Raw genomic sequence first — 20,415 nt, 5'->3', positions numbered from 1 at the left:
CTTGCTGCTGCATCAATGACTGCTTGAATTGCAACCATGTGGAGGGCACGCTATGTGGTCTTTTTTAAAGTGATCAACCATATACATTGCCAACATTTACCCAGTCTAGTACCATCGATATATTCACAATAAATATTTTACCACTGCCAAAGCCCAGTTGAAAATGGATTAGATTAATTGTTGATTAAAAATCACAGTGGCATGCATATATATACACACACACACATACATATACAGTGTACATAATCCAAGTTACAGCAATTAAAACACTTTCACAGAACAAAAACAAAAACAATTCACAGAATAAAAAGGTTAACACAGGGTAAAACAAACAGTTTAAAATTAGTTTTAATTTAAAAGCTGGAGCAAACAGGTGTGTCTTATGGGCCTTTTAAAAAGCAATCGGGGATGAAGAAGCTCTTATTTTGACAGGGAGTGCTGCATTCCAAAGCCCTGGGGCAGCCACAGAGAAGTCCCGGCCCTGAGTCACTACCAGACAAACCAGCAGCAACCGTAACCGGAGTTCCTCAGAAGATCTTAATAGACAGCAGGGTTCATGACAAACCAGGTGCTCTCTTAAGTAGCCTGGACATATGCCATCCAGGGCTTTATAGGTAATAACCACCAATTGCTCAGAAACATAGCAGCAGCCAGTGCAAATCTTTCAGAATCTGTTATATGGTCCCTTCGGGTTGTCCCAGAAATCAGCCTGGCTGCCACCCACTGTACCAGTTGTAATTTCCAGACTATGTACAAAGGCAACCCCATGTAAAGTGCGTTACAGTAGTCAAGCCTGGAGGTTACCAGCATATTTATTACTGTTTTTAGGTCATTTACATCAAGAAATGGGTGTAGTTGACATATCAGCCGAAGCTGATAAAAAGCGCTCCTGGCCACTGCCTCATTTTGAGAAACCAGAAAGAGTTTGGATCCAGGATCACTCCCAAGCTACGTACCTGTTCTTTCAGGGGGAGTGTAACCCCACCGAGAACAGGCAGATCTAAACCATCTCTTCGGTGTTGACCCCCCACAACCGGTATCCCTGTCTTGTTCAATCTCAGTTGGTTATCCCTCATCCAGACCATTACCACATCTAGGCAGGCATTTAGGGAAGTTATGGCATTTCCTGTGTGTCATTTGAAGTGTTTTTAAAGTGATCCCCTTGTGGATAACTGAAATCTACTCTCAGGATCCATGGATAATGTAGAAAAGTTTGTATGACCTTCAGAATCCATAAACCAGTGACAATATTGTTTTGAAAGCCAAAAGGTAAAGCTTTGTTTTTGAGGTTACCTGAGTGTGGACAACAGAATCACTTTGCATCTAATACTGGAATCAGCTAAAATAGATCGGGTCCACTCCCACCAGGCACCTGAGGTAGTATGACAGGTTTTTGCCTTTCACCCTTGTGGTGCGCAGATAATGCCACATCCCAGCCTTCCCTTCCACCTCTAAACTGCTGCCTTTGCCACTCCATTGCCTGAGGGTGACTGCCTCACTGGGCCTTACTAGTAGACTAATCGTGAACGTAGAAATCAAAAAGTATGGAAAGTACACACAGTGGTAAAGGATACTGAGATTTCTGAAGGAAAGTCAATTTTTTCATTTGCCTTATCTAGCTGACTCCAACTCTTATGATATACATGCAGTGCAACAGAAAGCAGAAATAGGTGCTTGCTGGATTGCCTTGCAGAAAGTCTTCACAGTAGCAGAGCACCTACATGGTACACAGAAGCAGGTTTACAAGAGGTGTGCCCCATAAGGGCGGCAGCATATAACATGGCCTTCATTTCCAGCTGGATTGTATCAGTTCTGCCTCCTAGGCTCCTTCAGTGTGTGTGAATTGCTTGCTTTATGGATTTAAAATTGTAGCTTAACTTGCATGAGCAGACTTCTGAGTCGAAACTGCAGGGAGAATAGAAATAATTGAAGGTATAGATATTGGTATACTCAAGAAAGTCTTTTATTCAGGCTAAAGAAACGCTTGCTGATAGCATAAAAGAAACTTATTCACTTTAATGCATCCTTCTTGTTGGCTTAAAGCAGAAATACAGTTGCTTGAAAATTAATTTACCTCTCATGAATGACTGGCTGGATTATCTTTGTAGCATAAAATGTAATGATATGTCAACCCTGAGCTCAGAACACGTTGTGTCTGCTGTAAAAAAAAAGTTGTTCCTGAGCACTTAATGTTGTGTTAAATGATGATGTGTCCTTTGCAAATGTATTATTAGTGTCAAGCTGTTCCATCTCTCAAGATTGAAAAATGGCCAGTGATTTGAGCTGCCATTAAACCTGAATAAAAAAAGCGACGGACTGTAGGGGGTTTTCATGCTCTCTGTGAATACTTACACTCTGACTATATTCAATATGTATCAAAATGTTTCTGTTAGCTGAAGACTCCAAAAACATCTTTAATCACAGCAATCGAAACTGTATTAAAGCAAATCTCTCTTCCTCTTCTATGGGGAAAATTTTTTCTTTGTACCCAGGGATGTTAATAGTAATATGTTGTAAAAGACCACTGTGAATGCTGCTTATGGAGCAGTCAATTGGTTTGCTATTAACTTGAATGGCAGTGGAACTGGAGTCCTTGATTTGAAGTGGGATATTGCAGATTCAATTAATATTCTGAATATCTCAATATCCCTTCCCAACAGAGCCTTCAGTTTCATTTTGCATTACTGCATGCACTTCAGCATTAGTAGGATGAAAGTGAGTACACTTATTTTACGTTATGTGAACATGGCATTTGTGGTGTTACAGTGAGCAAACCACTAGATAGGGTCTGGCCACATTAGTTCCAAACCATTTCAGAGAGAGAGAGAGAGAGAGAGAGAGAGAGAGAGAGAGAGAGAGAGAGAGAGAGAGAATTTGAAATTTGAAATTATTACTACTTCCTGGACAACTCTTCTTTGTTTTAATGTAACTATATCAATCATAACATTGTTTAGCAAGTAGGTATCATATTTACTTTGGATTTTATTACTTTGGAGCTAGGTTGTGGTTCATTTGCTTGCTGATTAAATATAAAACAGTTTTAGCACTTAACTGCTTGAGGGGCAGTGGTGTTGTCTGTACCACACCAGTATAGTTTAGCTTAGCAGAGGCATTGTGACTCGAGAACACATGAGCAAGGGTTGCTGAAACTACATCCTCTGTGAAGGCCTTATGGCTTTAGAATTCCTTTTCCATGTAGCTTAAATTTATCTCTTTCATAGCACATGTTTAAATGCCTATACTTGGGATTAAAAAGGAGGAGAAGCTTATTTGAACCTGATAGGCTGGCATTGGGTGATAATATTGAACTGCATGGAGCCCTTGAGTTATATTTTAATTCTCTCCCCCACACACACATCATTTTAAAATATATGTCAAGGGGAAAGGATGCCTGGTTCAAAATACAGAACACCATGGACAGGCAGTGACTGTTTTATGGTGCTGGGATGTGTCATTTATGTTAAGGTGCTATTCAGTTTAGCCCCTGCTCCTCTTGTTGAGAACTGCCATCCAGAATCTCTGCCTATATACAGGCTTATTGGAATCCTCAATAAATGAGAATATAGTCAGTTGCACTGGTATGGCAGGCTTGCAGGAAATTCTGGTAACCATGATATTTGGTTCGCATGCTGCATTATTTTTTTATTCCAACATCATTTATTATTGTAATGTAGGAGATGTGTTGCAGGCTATAGGAAAAATAAAATGTTCTTGTTTTTGTTGTTGTTGTGTGGTACCAGCACAAAAATATTCAGGACAGCAGTTTCTTGGCAGTTACAAATTGAAGAAAAAAATTCTGAAAGGGATTTTAGATCTGTAATGTTGATTTCTTTTACTATCTGTCAGTTTTTGGCATGTAGTAAATAACTCATTTTCAAATAATTTGCCTGTGTAATTAAATTTAGATTGCACATTTCTCATTTCAAATATTTTGACTCTTTCTTGTTTGCTGTTCAATTGTGGCATAATTGGAGTGGTCTATATAAATCGGCAATAAATTTATAGACTTTTGTTATAAAGATCAGGCAATGAATAGAACTTGGTAATCATCCCAGGAGGAATTATGATTGAACATGTTTGTGAGAGTTAAAAAACTGAATTTACTTTTGTTTTTGAATTAAAGACAATTAAAGATTTGCAGGCACCCATAAAAGACAATGAACTGAGGAATAAGTTAGAAGCAAGTCCATTTGCAGGTGAAAAGAAATGCCTTTGAATCAGAACCAGCTGTATTTTCCATGAAAGAATGTGCTTGCTTGATAGCATAATGTGCTCCTAAGCAGCTTACGCTTCACAGTATTCAGAAAATAGGAGTGCATTAATTTTTAAAGTCGCAAATGCAGGCGAAGAGCAATGCTGTCTCATGATGATAATGAGGATGGATATCAGAAAGTCTATTGGGGGGAGGAGGGACGACAAAGGAGCTTCTGAAATGTGAACATTCATAAAACAATAACTAGACATCCATATGTTAATGAGGTTCGACAGGAGCAAGAACAAAGGGCAAAGATGAAGATGCTGCTAATAGCTATGACTGAGAATCTGAAAAGCAGTCTGATACTTTTAGTTGGTTGTTTAAGCCCAGTAGTAAACTTGCTAAAATGCTTGTGTATTTCAAAGAATAAATATTGATTTCCCACCAAAACTAATCTAGAGAGCTTGGCAATACTGTTGAACAGAAGATTGGCTGCTACCATGAGGCTCAACTATGGTAGGAATAATGGGAGTAAGCGTAATTGGCTGAAGAAGTTTGTTTTGGGGCTTCAGTCAATCATTATGTTAGAGTCAGTTTGCATTTCCAAGTTCCATTCTAGAAGAAGGAAGGACAAACTTCTCCTACTAGAACTAGGGGTGTGTGAGCTGGCTCGGTTCAACCTGGGATCGATGTTGAGGTAGTTCGGCTCGACAGGTTTGGGGTCGAACCGGACCAGCCTCAGCCAGTCCACATTCAAACTAAACTGGGCCAGGTTTGAACTGAGCCAGCTCAGAGGTCTACTGGTAAAGGGGAATCTGGTAAGGATTCCCCTTCACCAGTAAAGATGCAGGGAGGCTTACCTAAGCCTAGGGGGCGGAATGGGAGTAAGTAAGTATTTACAAGTGCCAGCGGTGGTGGCAGCTGTTGTTGTAGGGGCAGCTCCCTCACCCCCAGCGGTGGCTCTCCCCACTCCCACCAGCCTCCCCCAGAGTAGGCAGGGCTGCCAGTGGCATAGCTTGGGCTATGCCACTTGCACATGTGTGGAGGCCAATTTAGTGACTGCATGCGCAGAGCCCATGTGCATGACCTCTGCATGCTCAGAAGGCACTAAAATGGCCTCCACGCATGTACAGAGGCCAGAACTGGCCCTCCACTGGCCCTGCCTACTCTGGGAAAGGGAGGTGGGGATGGGATGGGTTGCTTCTGCCCCCAGAAGGTTACAAGTTCGATCCTGACCAGGGGCTCAAGGTTGACTCAGCCTTCCATCCTTCCGAGGTCGGTAAAATGAGTACCCAGAATGTTGGGGGCAATATGCTAAATCATTGTAAACCGCTTAGAGAGCTCCGGCTATAGAGCGGTATATAAATGTAAGTGCTATTCACACAAACACCCGTGGCTGCTGCTGGTGGCACTTGTAAGTACTTACTCCCCTCCCACCCCCTTTATCCTTAGGCAAGCCCCCTTGCCTCTTTATTGGTACAGGGGAATCATCACAATTTGACTGGTTTGACCGGGCACAAAACCAAACGGGCACAACAGGTTTTATGCACATCCGTAACTAGAACATCCTTCTCAATAAAATGAAGGCATTTTGTATATTTGTTAAAAGAACTACTGAGCATGACAAATATCACGCCTTTTTGTAAAATGAAAAACCTGGCTTCTTGCTTCATAGAATGTATCATAATATTGCCTTTCAAGGGGTAACAGTATTTTTCTGCAGCTGTATCTGTTGCAGTAACAACATACAATATTGTGGCAACTTAGATGAATTCATTTATTGTTACTAACACTTGATGAAGTGGACTGTAGTCCATGAAAGCTTGTGCTATAATAAATGTGTTAATCTATGAGATGCTACATCATAATATTGTGTAACAATATCATGATGTAACACTCCAGTATGTTATGGGGTCCAGAATTGGGACTTTCTGTACACCCTTCCAGTTGACACTCATACAGATGTACATAGTCTGGCTTGACCTCAGAGTCTGTCCCTAGTTGTTAAAATCACCAAGTTCTTCTTTCTGGACCTACCTAAACCTTAGGTTCATCAGACATCTCAGATCTGTAAATGCAACATTTGGCTTCTCAAGTAATCTCATTATTCAGTCTTGCCCCTTTGAATCCATTGTTCTGTTGTTTTCCATTGAAGACCATCCCCATTAATTTTAGCCTGAAGAGGCACTGTTTTAGTCTTTTTACCCTATAAAATCCCTGGCCAGAAATCCTGAATTCGTGCAGTTTTTCAGGCCAATTCTAAAGACTATTAGACTCTCTGTCCCTCCCCCCCACCTAGTATAGCAGATACACATCTAACCAAGTAACTAATCTAAGCAGAGGTCAGGTGTTAGTATCCAGGCACGTGTCCACCTTTTGTGATCTGTGTCATGTGTGGATGCCCTGCATGTTCAGAGTCAAGCCTCCACTTTGTATTCAATAAAATATATTTCTATTTGGATTTGTAAGCCTGTGATTGTGATTTTTGTGGGGAACTGCCGGCTTTATAACCATGACTTGAGGGTACCAAGTGGGGCACAATAGTGCTCCCTATAACAAACTGCTCCTCAGCCATATTCACTTCATAAAGGCTGCCTTATATTGAATTAGGTCATTGGTCCATCTAGCTGCGTATTGTCTGCACTGACTGGAAGCAGCTTTCCAGGGTTTCAAGTGGGTCTTTCACAGTTCTGTCTGGAAATATCTGGATTGATATCTGGGGCCTTCTGCATGCAAAGCATGTGCTCTGTTGCTGAGCTATGGTCCCTTCAACTTAATTTCATATATTCAGTCAAAACTTTAATAAACTGCATTGAATGCAGTAGCCATGATCCAATGGATAAATGTGAGGACCTTAGATGGCATTCTTCACTGTTAGATCTGGAATGTTTGGGTATGCTTGTCACCATAGTCTTTTATTTATGTTGATATTTATGTATTTGTTTGTTTGTTCGATTTATATACCACCCTTCCTATCCTGAAAGTGGTTCAGGGTGGTTTACATTAAAATAAAAAACACAGAATAAAACAATTAAAACCAAGAAGCATTTAAACCAGATTAAATCTCATTAAAATTAAGGTTAAAACTAGGTATTAAAAGCCAGGCTGAAGAGATGGGTCTTTAAGGCTCTCCTGTAGGCCTCCAAGGAAGACAGGCCTCTTATATCCATGGAGAGCACATTCCACAACCCAGGGGTGGGAATGAAAAAGCCCTGATCAGATTAGCCTCTCAACAGCAGCAAAATGCTTCCATTCAGGCATGTTGTCCCCCCCCCCCCCCCGCAGAAGTTCATGTCATGTAGGTTTTCTCTCTGATCACCAGGAAGTTTTTCACAAAGGGCTTTTAAAGCCCTTTAACTAGCATCTTCTCCTTTTAAAGCCCTTTAACTCTCATCTCCTCCGTAATGGAGGAGGGTGCAGTCACAAATTCGGCAGATTTACCCCAAAGTCCCTGTGAGTTAGCAGGGTAGCAGGGCGCTTTTCAGATTAGCCGCTCAGCAGCGGCAAAATGCTTCCGTTCAGGCAAATCGCATTTAAAACGTAAATAGCAAAGAGCCCAGCAGGGAGAACAGTCCAGTGAAAACTAACAATAAAAAAAAACCCAGCAACCTTTTTACGCCGGACATACATTTTATCAATACATCACAGTGATTAAATCCAAAAGAAGGCATTGGAAATGTGAATAGCACCCGGCTGTCAGCGGAGGGACTGCGGGGTGACAGCACAGGAAGTGTGGAAGCACACTTCGGAGATACGCTGTGACCCCATTGCAGAGTCTAATCGGGAAAGCATCCAGTTCACACACAATGGGGGTTTTCACTGTGCAGTGTAGATCGATTTATATCTGGGCTAAAAAAATCCACAATTTGCATTGGTTTTGGGGGACAACTTTGAGTTTGCAGTAAAGCCTCCCAGTGAACTCGTGGTAAAGCCTGCTGTGTGTAAAAGTCCCTGGATTAGAAGTACAGGATGTTTTAAAACAGTCCTACAAATGATAAAAACAGGCAAAACACTTTTCTTATTGAGAGGACAGAACATGGGTTCGCTGGAGTTCTATAACATACAACAGGAATGGAAGATATTTGAAGGCCTAAGACTTGGAGAAAATATTCTTTTACTCAGAGGAAAAGTCTGAAGTTGGCCACAGTGAGAAAGGGAAAAGAGTACTGACATGGGCTGTTCCCCACCAATCACTATGATATTATCATGTGCTATGTAATAGTAAAGGACCTGTCAGAATTTCCATTATGAATTGACCAGTTTATAAGCTCATTAAAAAATCACTCCAGGGTGAAACTTGGCTTCAGAATATATCAGAGCCTGTAATACTGTTTGGAGCCAACTTCAACTAAAGACATGCAGCTGCTAAAAAATTTACTTGTGAACAAACTGTAGACATTTATCCTCCTGGGGGCTTTGAACACAGACTTGGAAGATTCTAAGAAGACAAGTGGAAAGTGTTTCACTTGAAGATCTCAGAAAGTCTGGAATATCCAGTCATATCCGTGATGAAAACAAAAGATAAGGCAACTAAGATGAGATTTACATCCCAAATATCTGCTGTTTCCGGAGATGAAGCCGGATTAAATAGAGAATGATACAGCTTTGGAAAAGCACAGTGCATTATATAGACATCCTATTTGCTTGGCATTTGCCCAGCATAACGACCTTGCTATAGATATTTTGGATGTATATAGAGAGAAGAAGAGAGAAATGCAGGAGAAATGTAGTATATGGTAAAGACATTGGTAGAGGATTTTAAAAATATTTTTCTCTGTATTTAGAAATCAGTTTAAACTATAGATTCAGGGGACAGAACCAAATAACCAAAAGCTGGCTCTGGTCTCACACAAAGTTCAGGGCGCATTACAATGTGCACCTGATTGCTTCATCAAGCAGCTGCATCTAGTTTTATGTATCTATTTTATTTATTAGGGGGTATCTATCCTGCCTTTCCAATGCGCTGCTCTAAGGCAGCTTACAGCAAGAGAATGAGATAATGAATAAATGCTAAAACATCTGACATCCTGACCAATGATGCACCAGTGCTCCATGACAAGCTTCTGTGCTGCAAACTAGCAGTGCTCCAGTAATCACATGGGGGTGGGGGATTTTCACCAACTTCCCCCACCCTGGAAGCACTCCTAGTGACCTGAAGTAAGTCCCTGAGGGCTGCATGACCCGCAGGCACTTACTTCTGGGTCATAGTAATTGCTTCCCGGGTGAGGGAAATTGGTGAAAATTGTTCCCCCATATGAGTCAGCACACTGCCTTAATCTAAGAGGTGGCAGCAATGCGCATGAAACACTAGCACTTCATTAGAAGCAGGATGTCATTAGTCAGGATGTCGGCCACTAAAAGCAATTCTAAACAATAGTTGCACTATGTGGGTTGTTATTTTTTTTCCTCCATACACCTTCCCATGGCCTAACAATCCATCTGGCTTCACTATGCAGCCAGCTATAATGTGCATTGGATGGTTAGAGCCAATTTTTGGTGTGCTAAGTAGAATGGGCCAAGTTTCTCCCTTCTCTGCCAAGCACATGAAGAGCCAAGCATCCTTACCTCCTCTATAAATATTCCTCTTTGAAGCAATTGGGTGATGCAGAATAACTGAATGCAGGGACGTTTCCTACAACTGTCTCACTCCACAGAACCACTGAATTTGATGCTGAAGTGTGTTGAGCATGGGACAGTGCATACAGTATGAGTGGATATCACTGCATCTCATGTAGATTCAGTGGCAGATGGACATGCTCCAAAGAGATCCATTCTTTTTAAAGCCAGATATATTTATTGATCCTCTACAATGGAGTTTCTTAACCTTGGTTCTCCAGATGTTGGACTACAGCTCCTAGCATCCCCAGCTGCATTGGGCTTTGGCTGGGGATTGTGGGAGTTGTAATCAACAACATCCGGGAATTCCTGTGAGAGGGAACACTGGACCCAAGGTTAAGAAACCTTTCACTGCTAGATTGTACTTCACCAGCTACCAATTCTACAAAAGAGCCACTTATGGAAATAGCACTACTTTTAAGTAAATCATTTTAAGATTTCAGAATGAAGTAAATTCCAGGCTCTCTGCACCGCTTCCCTAAATCTGACTTTGGCACAAGTTAGCACTGACAATATTTGCAGACTGAAATAAAAGTTGATATTAACAACTGAAACTACCTTTACTGCAAACAATCTATTTTAATAATGACTCTACAGCTGGTAAGTCTCCAAAACAAAGCATCTGTGATTAATTTACTGCTCTCCTTGCTAAATGCTGTGGCAAGAAGGGAAAGTACAAACCGGAGAATACAGTCAGAGTCAACTGTGTGTAAAAATTTACAAAGGACATCTGTTAAGTCCTTAGTAATGAAAACCACATTTTATTATTGGACTTTTAAAAACACCCCTCTTTAAACAGCTGAACTTTCTAAAAAGTCCCAAGATAACCACCTGTATTGCAAAACTTCCATATATACCCAGAGTGTTGCCACCTGAAATATCCGGCTTATATAAGCAATGCAAACTTCTTTGACTTTCATTCAACCAATAATTCCACTAGATGGAACATGCATCTATATTATTTCAGAGTGAAGGCAGACAGCTTTTTCAGAGAACTGAAGGTGGCTTGAAAGAGAGTTTGATCAGATGTGACAATGGGACAAGAAGAAAGTGTGTGTATAACCTGGAAATGATGCCTCTCTCAGCCACTTTCAACTCTGTTAAATCCATCTGGCTTTACCATGCAGCCACCTATAAAGTATATTGGATGGCCAGAGCAGATTTTTGTTCTGCTAAATAGAATGGGCCAAGTATCTGCCTTCCCCACTAAGCATATACCGAGCCAGGCATCTTTACCTTCTTAATAAATCATCCTTCGCTGAATGAAATGTTTGCCTCCAGCTTTACTTTATATTTCTCATATGCATTGGCCTGGTTTTGCTATGTAAACTACTTTGTGAACTTTTTGTTGTTTAAAAACAATCTATACATATTTTAATAACAATCATCATCATTATCACATTCCAATCCTCCAAACCATGGTTTGGGAGATGGGGAATATGCCTGGCATATGTGTTTCTTCCTTCCTCCTTGCACATCAGTTCTTGCCTCCATCTCTGGGTTTCCTTTAATAATATTTGTCATTATTTAAACCACCCCATCCAGAGGCTCTGGGTGGTGTACAACTACTATTCATATTAGATAAACTATGGTTAGGATTATCTACCAAACTGAGTTTGCAAACCATGGTTCTTTAGTAAGCCCTAACTACAGCTGCCTGATTTGGCATTATAGTAAACCATGGTTAAAGAAAACTTTGAAATGATGGAAGAATTGGTGCTTGGAGAGTACAAGCCTGTAGCACGTTCTCAATCACCCAAACCATGGTTTGGAGGCTTGTCTATAATAACCCATTGGGAACTTCTCTTACACATATATTTTCCAGAATTTTCCACTTAATCTCCTTTTTTTCTGCAGCGGAAATGGCAGTCAAAATGTGTTGAGTTCCATCAAGCAAAGCTCCATTTGATTGTTTTCAAGATACCCAATGACTGACTATCCAAGAGACCGCTGAATTCCCCATGGGGAAAGCAACAAAAATAATGTTCTGGAAACCTTCCAGACCAGCTTCTACTTCCTGCATAGTTCAAGCAGAGCCAACTTTTCCTCCTTCACAGTAGTCCTCTCTTCCCCAAATTTTTCAAAACTTATAGAAAACTTTCTAAAATCATCTCTTCTTTTGTAATTTGTTAAGGAAAGATATTTTACCATGAACAGAAAGCACTATTCCATACATTTTTTCTCTCTTCCTGATAGATTTCTCATTCTTAAGTCTAAACCAGGGTTTCTCAACATGTGGGTGCCCAGATGTTATTGGACTTCAACTCCCATAATCCCCAGCCCAGTGGCCTTTGGTTGGGAACTATGGGAGTTGAAGTCCAATTACATCTGGGGACCCACACGTTGAGAATCCCTGGTCTAAACCATAGCTATTAAGATCCTCTTTCCTCACCCTGCTTCTCTGTGTCGAACAATGGACTGAAACATGCATATCTCTCAAAATGTGAAATACAGACTGTTATCATAAATTTTGGTCAAAGGCATCACTAAGAATTATAAGAGGGAAACATATTAACAGGATGAGCTTCTGTTGTTCTAGCTTGAGCCAACACAACACATAGCATCATACTTGGTATTGAAGTTATTTCTCTGAACAGACTGCTTTCTGCGGGCCATATTGCACTTGAATATATGAGATGGGGGAGAAACTTGCGCCCAGCTTGGTAACACTGTCAGCTAAAGCCAGAGGCAGCGAGGAAGACTGGGGGGGGGGGTAGCTGAGAGGCTGGGGACTCTTATCCATCTGAATCGCCCTGGCCTTACCCAGGAGGTTTGCTGAGCCTGCCTTGCTTCCTCCTTTCGGCCTTGAACAGCAGAGAGCCAGAGACTTATGGGTATATCTGGTAAATGAGGGAAAACAGGCGGCAGGGAGGTAAGCTGCCTCCCCATGGACTTACTAAAAACAGAGCGTCGGTGGAGGAAGAGTGGTTGGAGGGGTAAGTGCACCCTCCCACACCCTTAAAGCAGTACCCCCCCTGCCTTCGAGCCTCCCCCACCCAGTTCTGTGCACATCCCTACTGTCTTGCTTGGATTCAGCTTCAGTTTATTATCCCTCATCCAGCCCAGGACTGCCTATAGGCAGACATTTAAGGGGCTAATGCCATTTCCTGATATCAGTGACAAGGAGAAATAAATTTGGGTATCATCAATATATTGATAATACCCAGCACCAAATCCCCTGATGGCCTCACCCAGCAGTTTTATGTAAATGTTAAAAATCATTGGTGACACAATGGAGTCCCAAGGGACTCCATCTAGTAGCTCCTGTTTTGAAGAGCAATTTTCACCAACCGCCACCATCTGAAATCTACCAGATATACAGTGAAATCTACCCACCACCATTTGAAATCTACCTGAGATTGTGTTTTACCACTGTAAAACTGTGCCTCCTGTCCCCAAGTCCCTCAGGTGATCTAGAAGGATACCATGGTTGAACTTACCATTTTTACTTTTGTAAGTAGGAACTGTCAAAGGACAAAGTGCTGGTTATTACCTTTAAAGCTCTAGGTTTAGAGCTTTGGCTTAGGTTACCTGAGAGAGGGCCTTTCTCTTCAAGATCACACCATGCATTAAGATTATCAGGAGGGACCTATCTTTGGGAGCCACCAGTTCATCTGGTGGCAACCTGGGATCAGGGCTTTTTCATTCCCACCCCTGGGTTGTAAGAATGTATGATCATACATTGTACGATGTATGATACATTGTATCATACAATGTATGACCATACATCATACTGGGTTGTGGGAATGTATGATCATATGTATGATCATACATACCCGTATCCCCTGGACTATGTATTTTGCAAGCACAGGGTGTTATATTTGGTGCAGAATTTATCATCCCACACATCTCAACCTTGCTAGATCAGGGTGCAGTTTTCTAGGCTATATGACTGTGAATTAAACTAGACTTCAAAGTGTGCTGACAATGCTTGGTGAAACCTTAGATGCTGGGGAGGGAAAAGCGGTAATCCGGGGCAGGGTTACAGTGTCCTACATAGCTTCTTTCCCTTGCCCATAATTAGCAGAAGGGAAATAAATTGTGCAAACCAAGAAGATCTAGTACAATGTTCTTAAAGTACACAATTTATACAGATCATCAGGTTTGGGGTAACCTCAGCACAGAATGCTGATCTTTAAATGCAGAACAACCACAGGCTTGCTTACACCTTTGTTCTAAATAGTGTTTAGCCCAAATGGGTGTGTTTTGCAAAGATTTTCTCATTGCTAACCTTTTGATTTTCTCCTATTCCCTCTCATTGGTCTGTTTCCACTATACTGAGAAGGTGGAGGAAGTCACAAATGGCAGAAGCATGGGGCTCAGTCCTGAGGCCAGGCCAAGCAAAGGAAATGGAGCTGGAGTTAGAGCCATTGGCTAAACAAGGACCATCCTCACAGGGTGCTGCATCAGCACTGAGCAGCCAGGGATTGTGGGTGCTAGTTGTTTCTCAAGTACCCTGCAGCATGCCAGTTTGCTTCCGGGCCATGCCAGTTTGCTTCAAAGTACTGGTTTTGACCTTTAAAGCCCTACATGGGTTGGGACTGGGGTATCTGTCGAATCGCATTCACCATACAAATCTACCAGCGCCCTTAACACATCATCTTGAGTCCTGCTCATAGCCCCACCGTTGACTAAGATTCGGTTGATGTGGACAAGAGATATTGCCTTCTCAGTTGTGGTGGCCCCGCAGCTCTGGAATGCCATCCTGGAATCGCTTTGCCCTGCTCCCTCCCTTCATGGTGTTTTTTTAAAAGGTCATAAAACTTTCTTGTTTAGGTAAAGGTAAAGTGTGCTGTCGAGTCAGTGTTGACATCTGACGCCCACCGAGCCCTGTGTTTTTCTTTGGTAGGGCTTTACCATTGCCTCCTCCTGCTCAGTATGAGACGATGCCTTTCAGCATCTTCCTATATCGCTGCTTCCCAATATAGGTGTTTCCCATAGTCTGGGAAACATACCAGCGGGGATTCAAACCGGCAACCTCTGGCTTGCTAGTCAAGCCATTTAGAGAGGCTTTTAAATGTCTTTTACTACCATCTGATGGCTTTTTAATTGGGTCTGTTTTAATTGATTTTATTCTACACTGTGTTTTATTTGTTTTACTGTTTTAAATTTTATATTACTTTTATTGTTTTACTGTTGTGAACCATCCTGAGCAGTATTGTACTGGAGGGGTGGGATATAAATATTTTAAATAAATAAAACAATAAATTGTCTTTATATTGAGTCTAATGGCTCCACCTTTTCCTGGATCTCCAGCATGTGTAGACTTTTTATCTCCTCCAGAGTAGGTCAGATAGTAGGAATTGGTCTGCCAAAAGGACACAGCATCACTTCATCTTGGGGCCATTGTTGCTACCACTTCTGAGGTCCTGGAGACGATAAGCGAGGAACTAGAGATGTGATGGGAGTCTTGACAAGTGGCATTGGGTTCTTTGCTGTTGGATCCACTTTGTGCAAGGGAGTCTAGTGAGTGGTTGCCTCTTGTCTGTTCCTCAGAGGGTATTGATCTCCCATCTGAGCTGAAGACCTCTGCAGGATCCTATCTCTCCTCCTCTTTCGGGTAGGTCGGGTCCTGACAACACCTTTGCATAAATTGTTCACAAGGAAGAAGGTGTTGGTGGGAAGAAGAGATAATGCATCCCTATTGCTCAGGCAACCAGGCTGACTCTCTCTTGCCCTATTCCAGTAACATGCAGGTTACCAGTTGTGGTAGAATGTTGATTGGTTCAGATGTGTATCCATTCCATTAAAAGTTATGCAGTGTGAATAGAAGGCAAAAGCATCTGAATGTGCATCCACATTCTGCCCCAGTCAGCTTCAGCTCAGTTACCTGGACAATGAGAATATGTTTCTTCTTTTCTTCCTCGTTCTGACTGAGGACAGTGGGAGGAGTTTCTTTGTTTTCAGTGATGCCATGTAATCAAGTGTAATTGGTTACATCATGACATAATGTTCACTGCATGCTTTCTGATTTATGTACACAATGAAAAACCCTTGTTTTTAAAGAGGTGCAGTGTCATCACCAGAGAGTAGGGAAACAATGAGTGTGACCATAAGACATGTATCACACTGTGACAGGTAGGGTGGGTTTTTTCCATTGACCTTGTTGTGCCCCCCCCCATCCTACTTTTACATCAAAAACTTGTAAAGATTTGGCACAGCTCTAGTCCCAAACATATTTGCTTAGGATCACAGCTTTTAAGACTTGCAAGGCTATAAAGTACAGCTTTCAACTAATCTAATGCTAATAGGCAGGCAGGCAGGCATGCCACCATAATGCAGCTTTGTGACATGAGGCATGAAAAATGGATACTGTTAAAATAATTTCAACATGGTCCAAACCTATTATTACTAGGCAGGAAGTCCATCTTATTTTTCTAGAATTGAGTTGGATGTCGAGTGAATAATCTTACGATATGCAAGCAGAATGGTTACAAATCCACACAAATTATCTCCAAAAAGTAAGAGTTTTATTTTAGGGCTGATTAACCCTTGACATACTTGATTTCAGTTATGTATAACTTTTTCAATGTCGGGTTGGGGTTTTGTTTTTTTTGTTTTTTCCTGCATTGGATATAGCATGGCTACACAGTGTCCTGTAGCAGCTGTCATTGAGACAGCTTGTATATGATGTAACCATCCCAAGCATAAAATAATGCATTGCTCATATTGCATTCACTATTAGAACCAACATTTCAGAGTTTGTTACTTTGCAGCCAGCTCTAATATGATTGCTTGCTCTCTCTAGCCATCAATGATTGCAGTTGCTTCTTGTGCTTTGTAAAGAAAAATCTGGATATGCCATGGATGTTAAAATGATTTCTCTCGTTTCTTGTGTAGCATTTTCAGTAACTGTTTTCTACCCTCTGCAATAGGAAAACAAGATTACAAGAAAACCAGGCCAATGTTAAAAGCAACAAGATTAAAAGCAGAAGCCAAGAAAACCGCACCAGGCATAAAGGTATATCTAGCTGATAGCTTACACTAACATCCTATAGATGTTCTTTTCCCCATAGATGTCCTGTGTGAATATTGATCTTTGAGAGATATTGTTTATGACACTTCAAAACCCTAAGTGGAATGCCAGAATCTAAAATATTCATGATGGCTTTCTTTTACTTTAAACCACAGCCAAACTAAAATAACGGCAACTCTAAGGTTGAAATGCTATGTACATTTACTTAGGAGTTAGTCCCCGTTGAATATTGAAACTTACTAATGAGTTAATGTCCATAGGATTTGATTGTAAGGACTTTAGATTCTCTGCATCATTGATAAGACTCATCTGTGTTTTAATGCTGCCTATGAACTACTATTTGTCATAAGTATGCAGTGAGTGCTGTAATGATTTTTATGTATCATTGGTGATTATGAGGGGGGTTTATGTATAGATATAATGGCTAAGTGTTAGTAGTGTTTTGTCATTAATATATATAACATACATCCAGGCTACGGTTTTCATCTTTGTCTCCAACATGGAAAATTATTGCCTTCCCTATCAATGACCCAGCAAGGAAGCTGGTGGACTTTAAATTATTTTAAAACTTCCTGTTTTTAAAGACTAAGGAAGGTATAATTATTATTTAACAAGCAAAGGTAATAAATATGAATATGAAGGGCGTATATACTATACTGTATTTTCATCTCCCCCATGACCCTGTTGTAGAATTTGGCTAAACATATGTAGTTTGTTTAAATTGCTTCCAATATTTTCTCCTCAGTTTATTTTTGGTTCAAAATAAATTAACATAAAATCAGCTTAGCAACCCATGCTGAAAGAAAGATGCAGATGAGGGGGAAAAGGTTCAAAAATGAGCTGTTTCTATTGAAAGGAATTTCAGTAATGTTCAAAGAAGAACATTTTCTTGTTTCTGGCAGACGAGAAATCAATTTTTTCCAAGTTATAGCTTATAGCAAATGGCAAGGTATTACTACCAAGCCGTAACAGCTGTTGAGCTGCCAGATGATGTATTTGGTTGTCTTCCAGAATTTGCTATTATAATCACGAAACAGTGGTTTCTTTTCGCTCCCTGATAGCTGATCTCGATCAAGCATTGCCATGCAATGTGGTCTGTTTTCACAACATAATCTCCTCAGTTAGTGCTGTGTGTCAGGTTTTAATGAGAAAAAGTAGATTGCCTTTTTCTTGTTTGTTTAAAAAGCAGATTATTAACCTATTGAGTTGTATGGTTCTCTCCTTCTCATTTTGATTACATTTACCTCTTTTTGTCAGGAGCCTATAGGTTCCAGTTCATTGTATCGTGGTCTTGGACCTGGTTTCAACTGGGGACAAAATTGGCAAGATATTACAAGCTCTCAGCCTCACTTTTGAACGCCAGGTTCAAAAGTGGGGCTAGGCGTGAGGCCAGTGCTGAATGCAGTGCAGGGAGCTCAATCCTGGCACTTCACACCTGCAACCTAGCCCAGGCGGGGCTGCCCTAAACTGGGCTAGGCTGCGCGTGTGAACAGTCTCAAAGTCTGTCTACCACCTTGCATATTAAAAATGTATGCAGGTGATTAATAAATAATAAAAAAGGGCTTTCAAAGACAGTGTTACTCTTCAGTGCCATGGTTCCATAATCCAGAGCTTAAAGCTGGTTAACATATCAAGCACATCATTTGATTTCTTAACATGTGCTTTATTGACTGGCAGCTGGATGTCTAAATGGACCATTGAAAAGCTGTTTGCTTGGGGCACTGGATCAGTTCACCCAGGCTCAGACTGGCTCACAGGGCATATTCCTGGTGCTCCCCAGCTGCGTGGCGCCCCTGCGCCCCAACTCCCACCCTTAATTACCTATTCTGCTCAAAGCTCGGTGCCCTCCCCACATACATTTCACCACCCTCTCAGTGCCCCCAACCACAATTTGGCACTACATAAGCAAGCCTCAGGTTCACATCCACCCCCTTGCCTTATCTTGGAAAGTGTTGATTTGTGCTGAAATGTGTTGATTTTGTGTAGAAATGTTGATTTGTGTTGAAAAGTGACTCATTGGATCCAGACACATGATGGGAGAAAGTGAGGAGGGAGCATCCAAGCCTATAAGATTTGCATGATCCTCTAAACCTTGGTTTGGAGGAGCAAGACTGTTAGATTTGAACTAACCCAGTGAGCCCTTGCTCACGATCCTGTGAGCGGGCTTGCAGGCAGCTGATGGGAAAGACTATAGCAGCTTACCTTCTCCACAGACAATCTACAGGAGTTTCTGGGTACACAGATGGTGCGCCCAGACAAGCCGCTGCTGCCTCAAGCAGGGAGGAGGTTTGGGGGCCGGAATGCACTTTCCCAGCCCCCGGAAATCGTGGGAATTCCCCCGGCAACAGCCGGGAGCCTTCTCCTGTGTCAGCGCCAGCTGGAAGAAGTGGGCTCTGACACACGAGCAGTTAGCCCAGGTTAATGGCACACATGTGCTTTAACCTCGGCTGACTGGTGGGCTCCCTAGGCGAGTTTGCTGCTGAGGTGCTGCTGGGAGCCATGTAGCCCCGGCAGTCCTCATGGGCAGCCGGTTGGGCATTCTTCCCTGCTGGGGCCATTTTAGCCTACAATCACCCCTATTAAGCCCATCATTGGCCACAAGGTGGAGCAGCGGGCAAGATACATGACACAGGCCAAGCTCTCCCAGTATTTGGAGTAAGTTTCCCTGCTTTCTCCTGCCCCACAACTGCCATTCCCCAACAATATGTGATGGTACATTTTCATATTGAGGACATTACATGATGATGTTGCAGCCATCAAGTGACAAACTTGAATATCTGAACGAGACTTGGATGAAGTATAGGGAAATTCCTTAGTCATTTTAAAGCTGCTAATGACCATTTTCAGGTAGGTAGACCCTGAACATGTAACCAGCTGCCTCTTGTGCGATCACACATCATGCGCTATTTCTGTTGGAAATAATGGAAGTAGAGTGCGATTAACATATGATCACACAAGGTTCAACAGTATTGATACTGCCCTCTTGCGCTGTGCTGTCACAACGTGATTTAGAGCCCCACAGCAGCGTGGATGTGTCTGTAGCATGCATGTTATGCTGCAGAATATGTCAGCCAGTGACTTAAGCATTCTTTAAAATGTCTTGATTATGACTTACTTTGTTCATTACTTACCCAGAGTAGATTGAGTTCCCACCAAGGGTAAAGTTTGCACAATAAGTTTACAAAGTTTGTTTTGGGGGAAAATAAATACAAATCCCAGCTTCCCCTCAAAAAAGACACTAAACTTTTCCAAACCAACCCCACTGCGGTACTTTTACTATCATAACTGGCATGCAAATTAGTCTACCCTGTCAGATTTTGATTGCTTGTCATTTTTATGCTGGATTGAAAGGAACTAAGTTTCATTTAGTCGTTGCCATTTAATACTTTGTTAATTTCCCCAATGAGTGATTTTTTATCTGTGTTGATAATGTCAACATAGTAACTTGTGGGCAATAAATATCAAACATTTTTGACTTTGTTATTGAAGAAGGATGACTGTGCTAGTGTGCAGAATTTATGTGTTTTTCTATGTATATCAGAAACTCTCCAAGGCTGTTCTCACACCCACCCACACCAAGGCTAGGGAAGCCCAGCCTGGGTTAGGCTGTGTGTGAGAATCACCAGGA

General features: G+C 41.6%; 1 protein-coding gene across 6 annotated transcripts in view; it reads left to right on the top strand.

Annotated features, from left to right (window-relative positions):
• The window catches only part of TRIQK (triple QxxK/R motif containing), a 66,510-nt gene that overhangs the window by 42,445 nt on the left and 3,650 nt on the right, over positions 1 to 20,415 (top strand). For all 6 annotated transcript variants that reach the window (XM_053249613.1, XM_053249615.1, XM_053249612.1 and 3 more), the window contains one exon: positions 16,687 to 16,772. In XM_053249613.1, coding sequence (XP_053105588.1) covers positions 16,687 to 16,772 — 86 coding nt within the window. The remainder of the gene's footprint in view (positions 1 to 16,686; positions 16,773 to 20,415) is intronic.

Source organism: Hemicordylus capensis, chromosome 4 (genome assembly GCF_027244095.1).
Source record: "Hemicordylus capensis ecotype Gifberg chromosome 4, rHemCap1.1.pri, whole genome shotgun sequence".
NCBI lineage: Eukaryota > Metazoa > Chordata > Lepidosauria > Squamata > Cordylidae > Hemicordylus > Hemicordylus capensis.
This window is presented reverse-complemented; position numbering and strand designations above follow the sequence as displayed.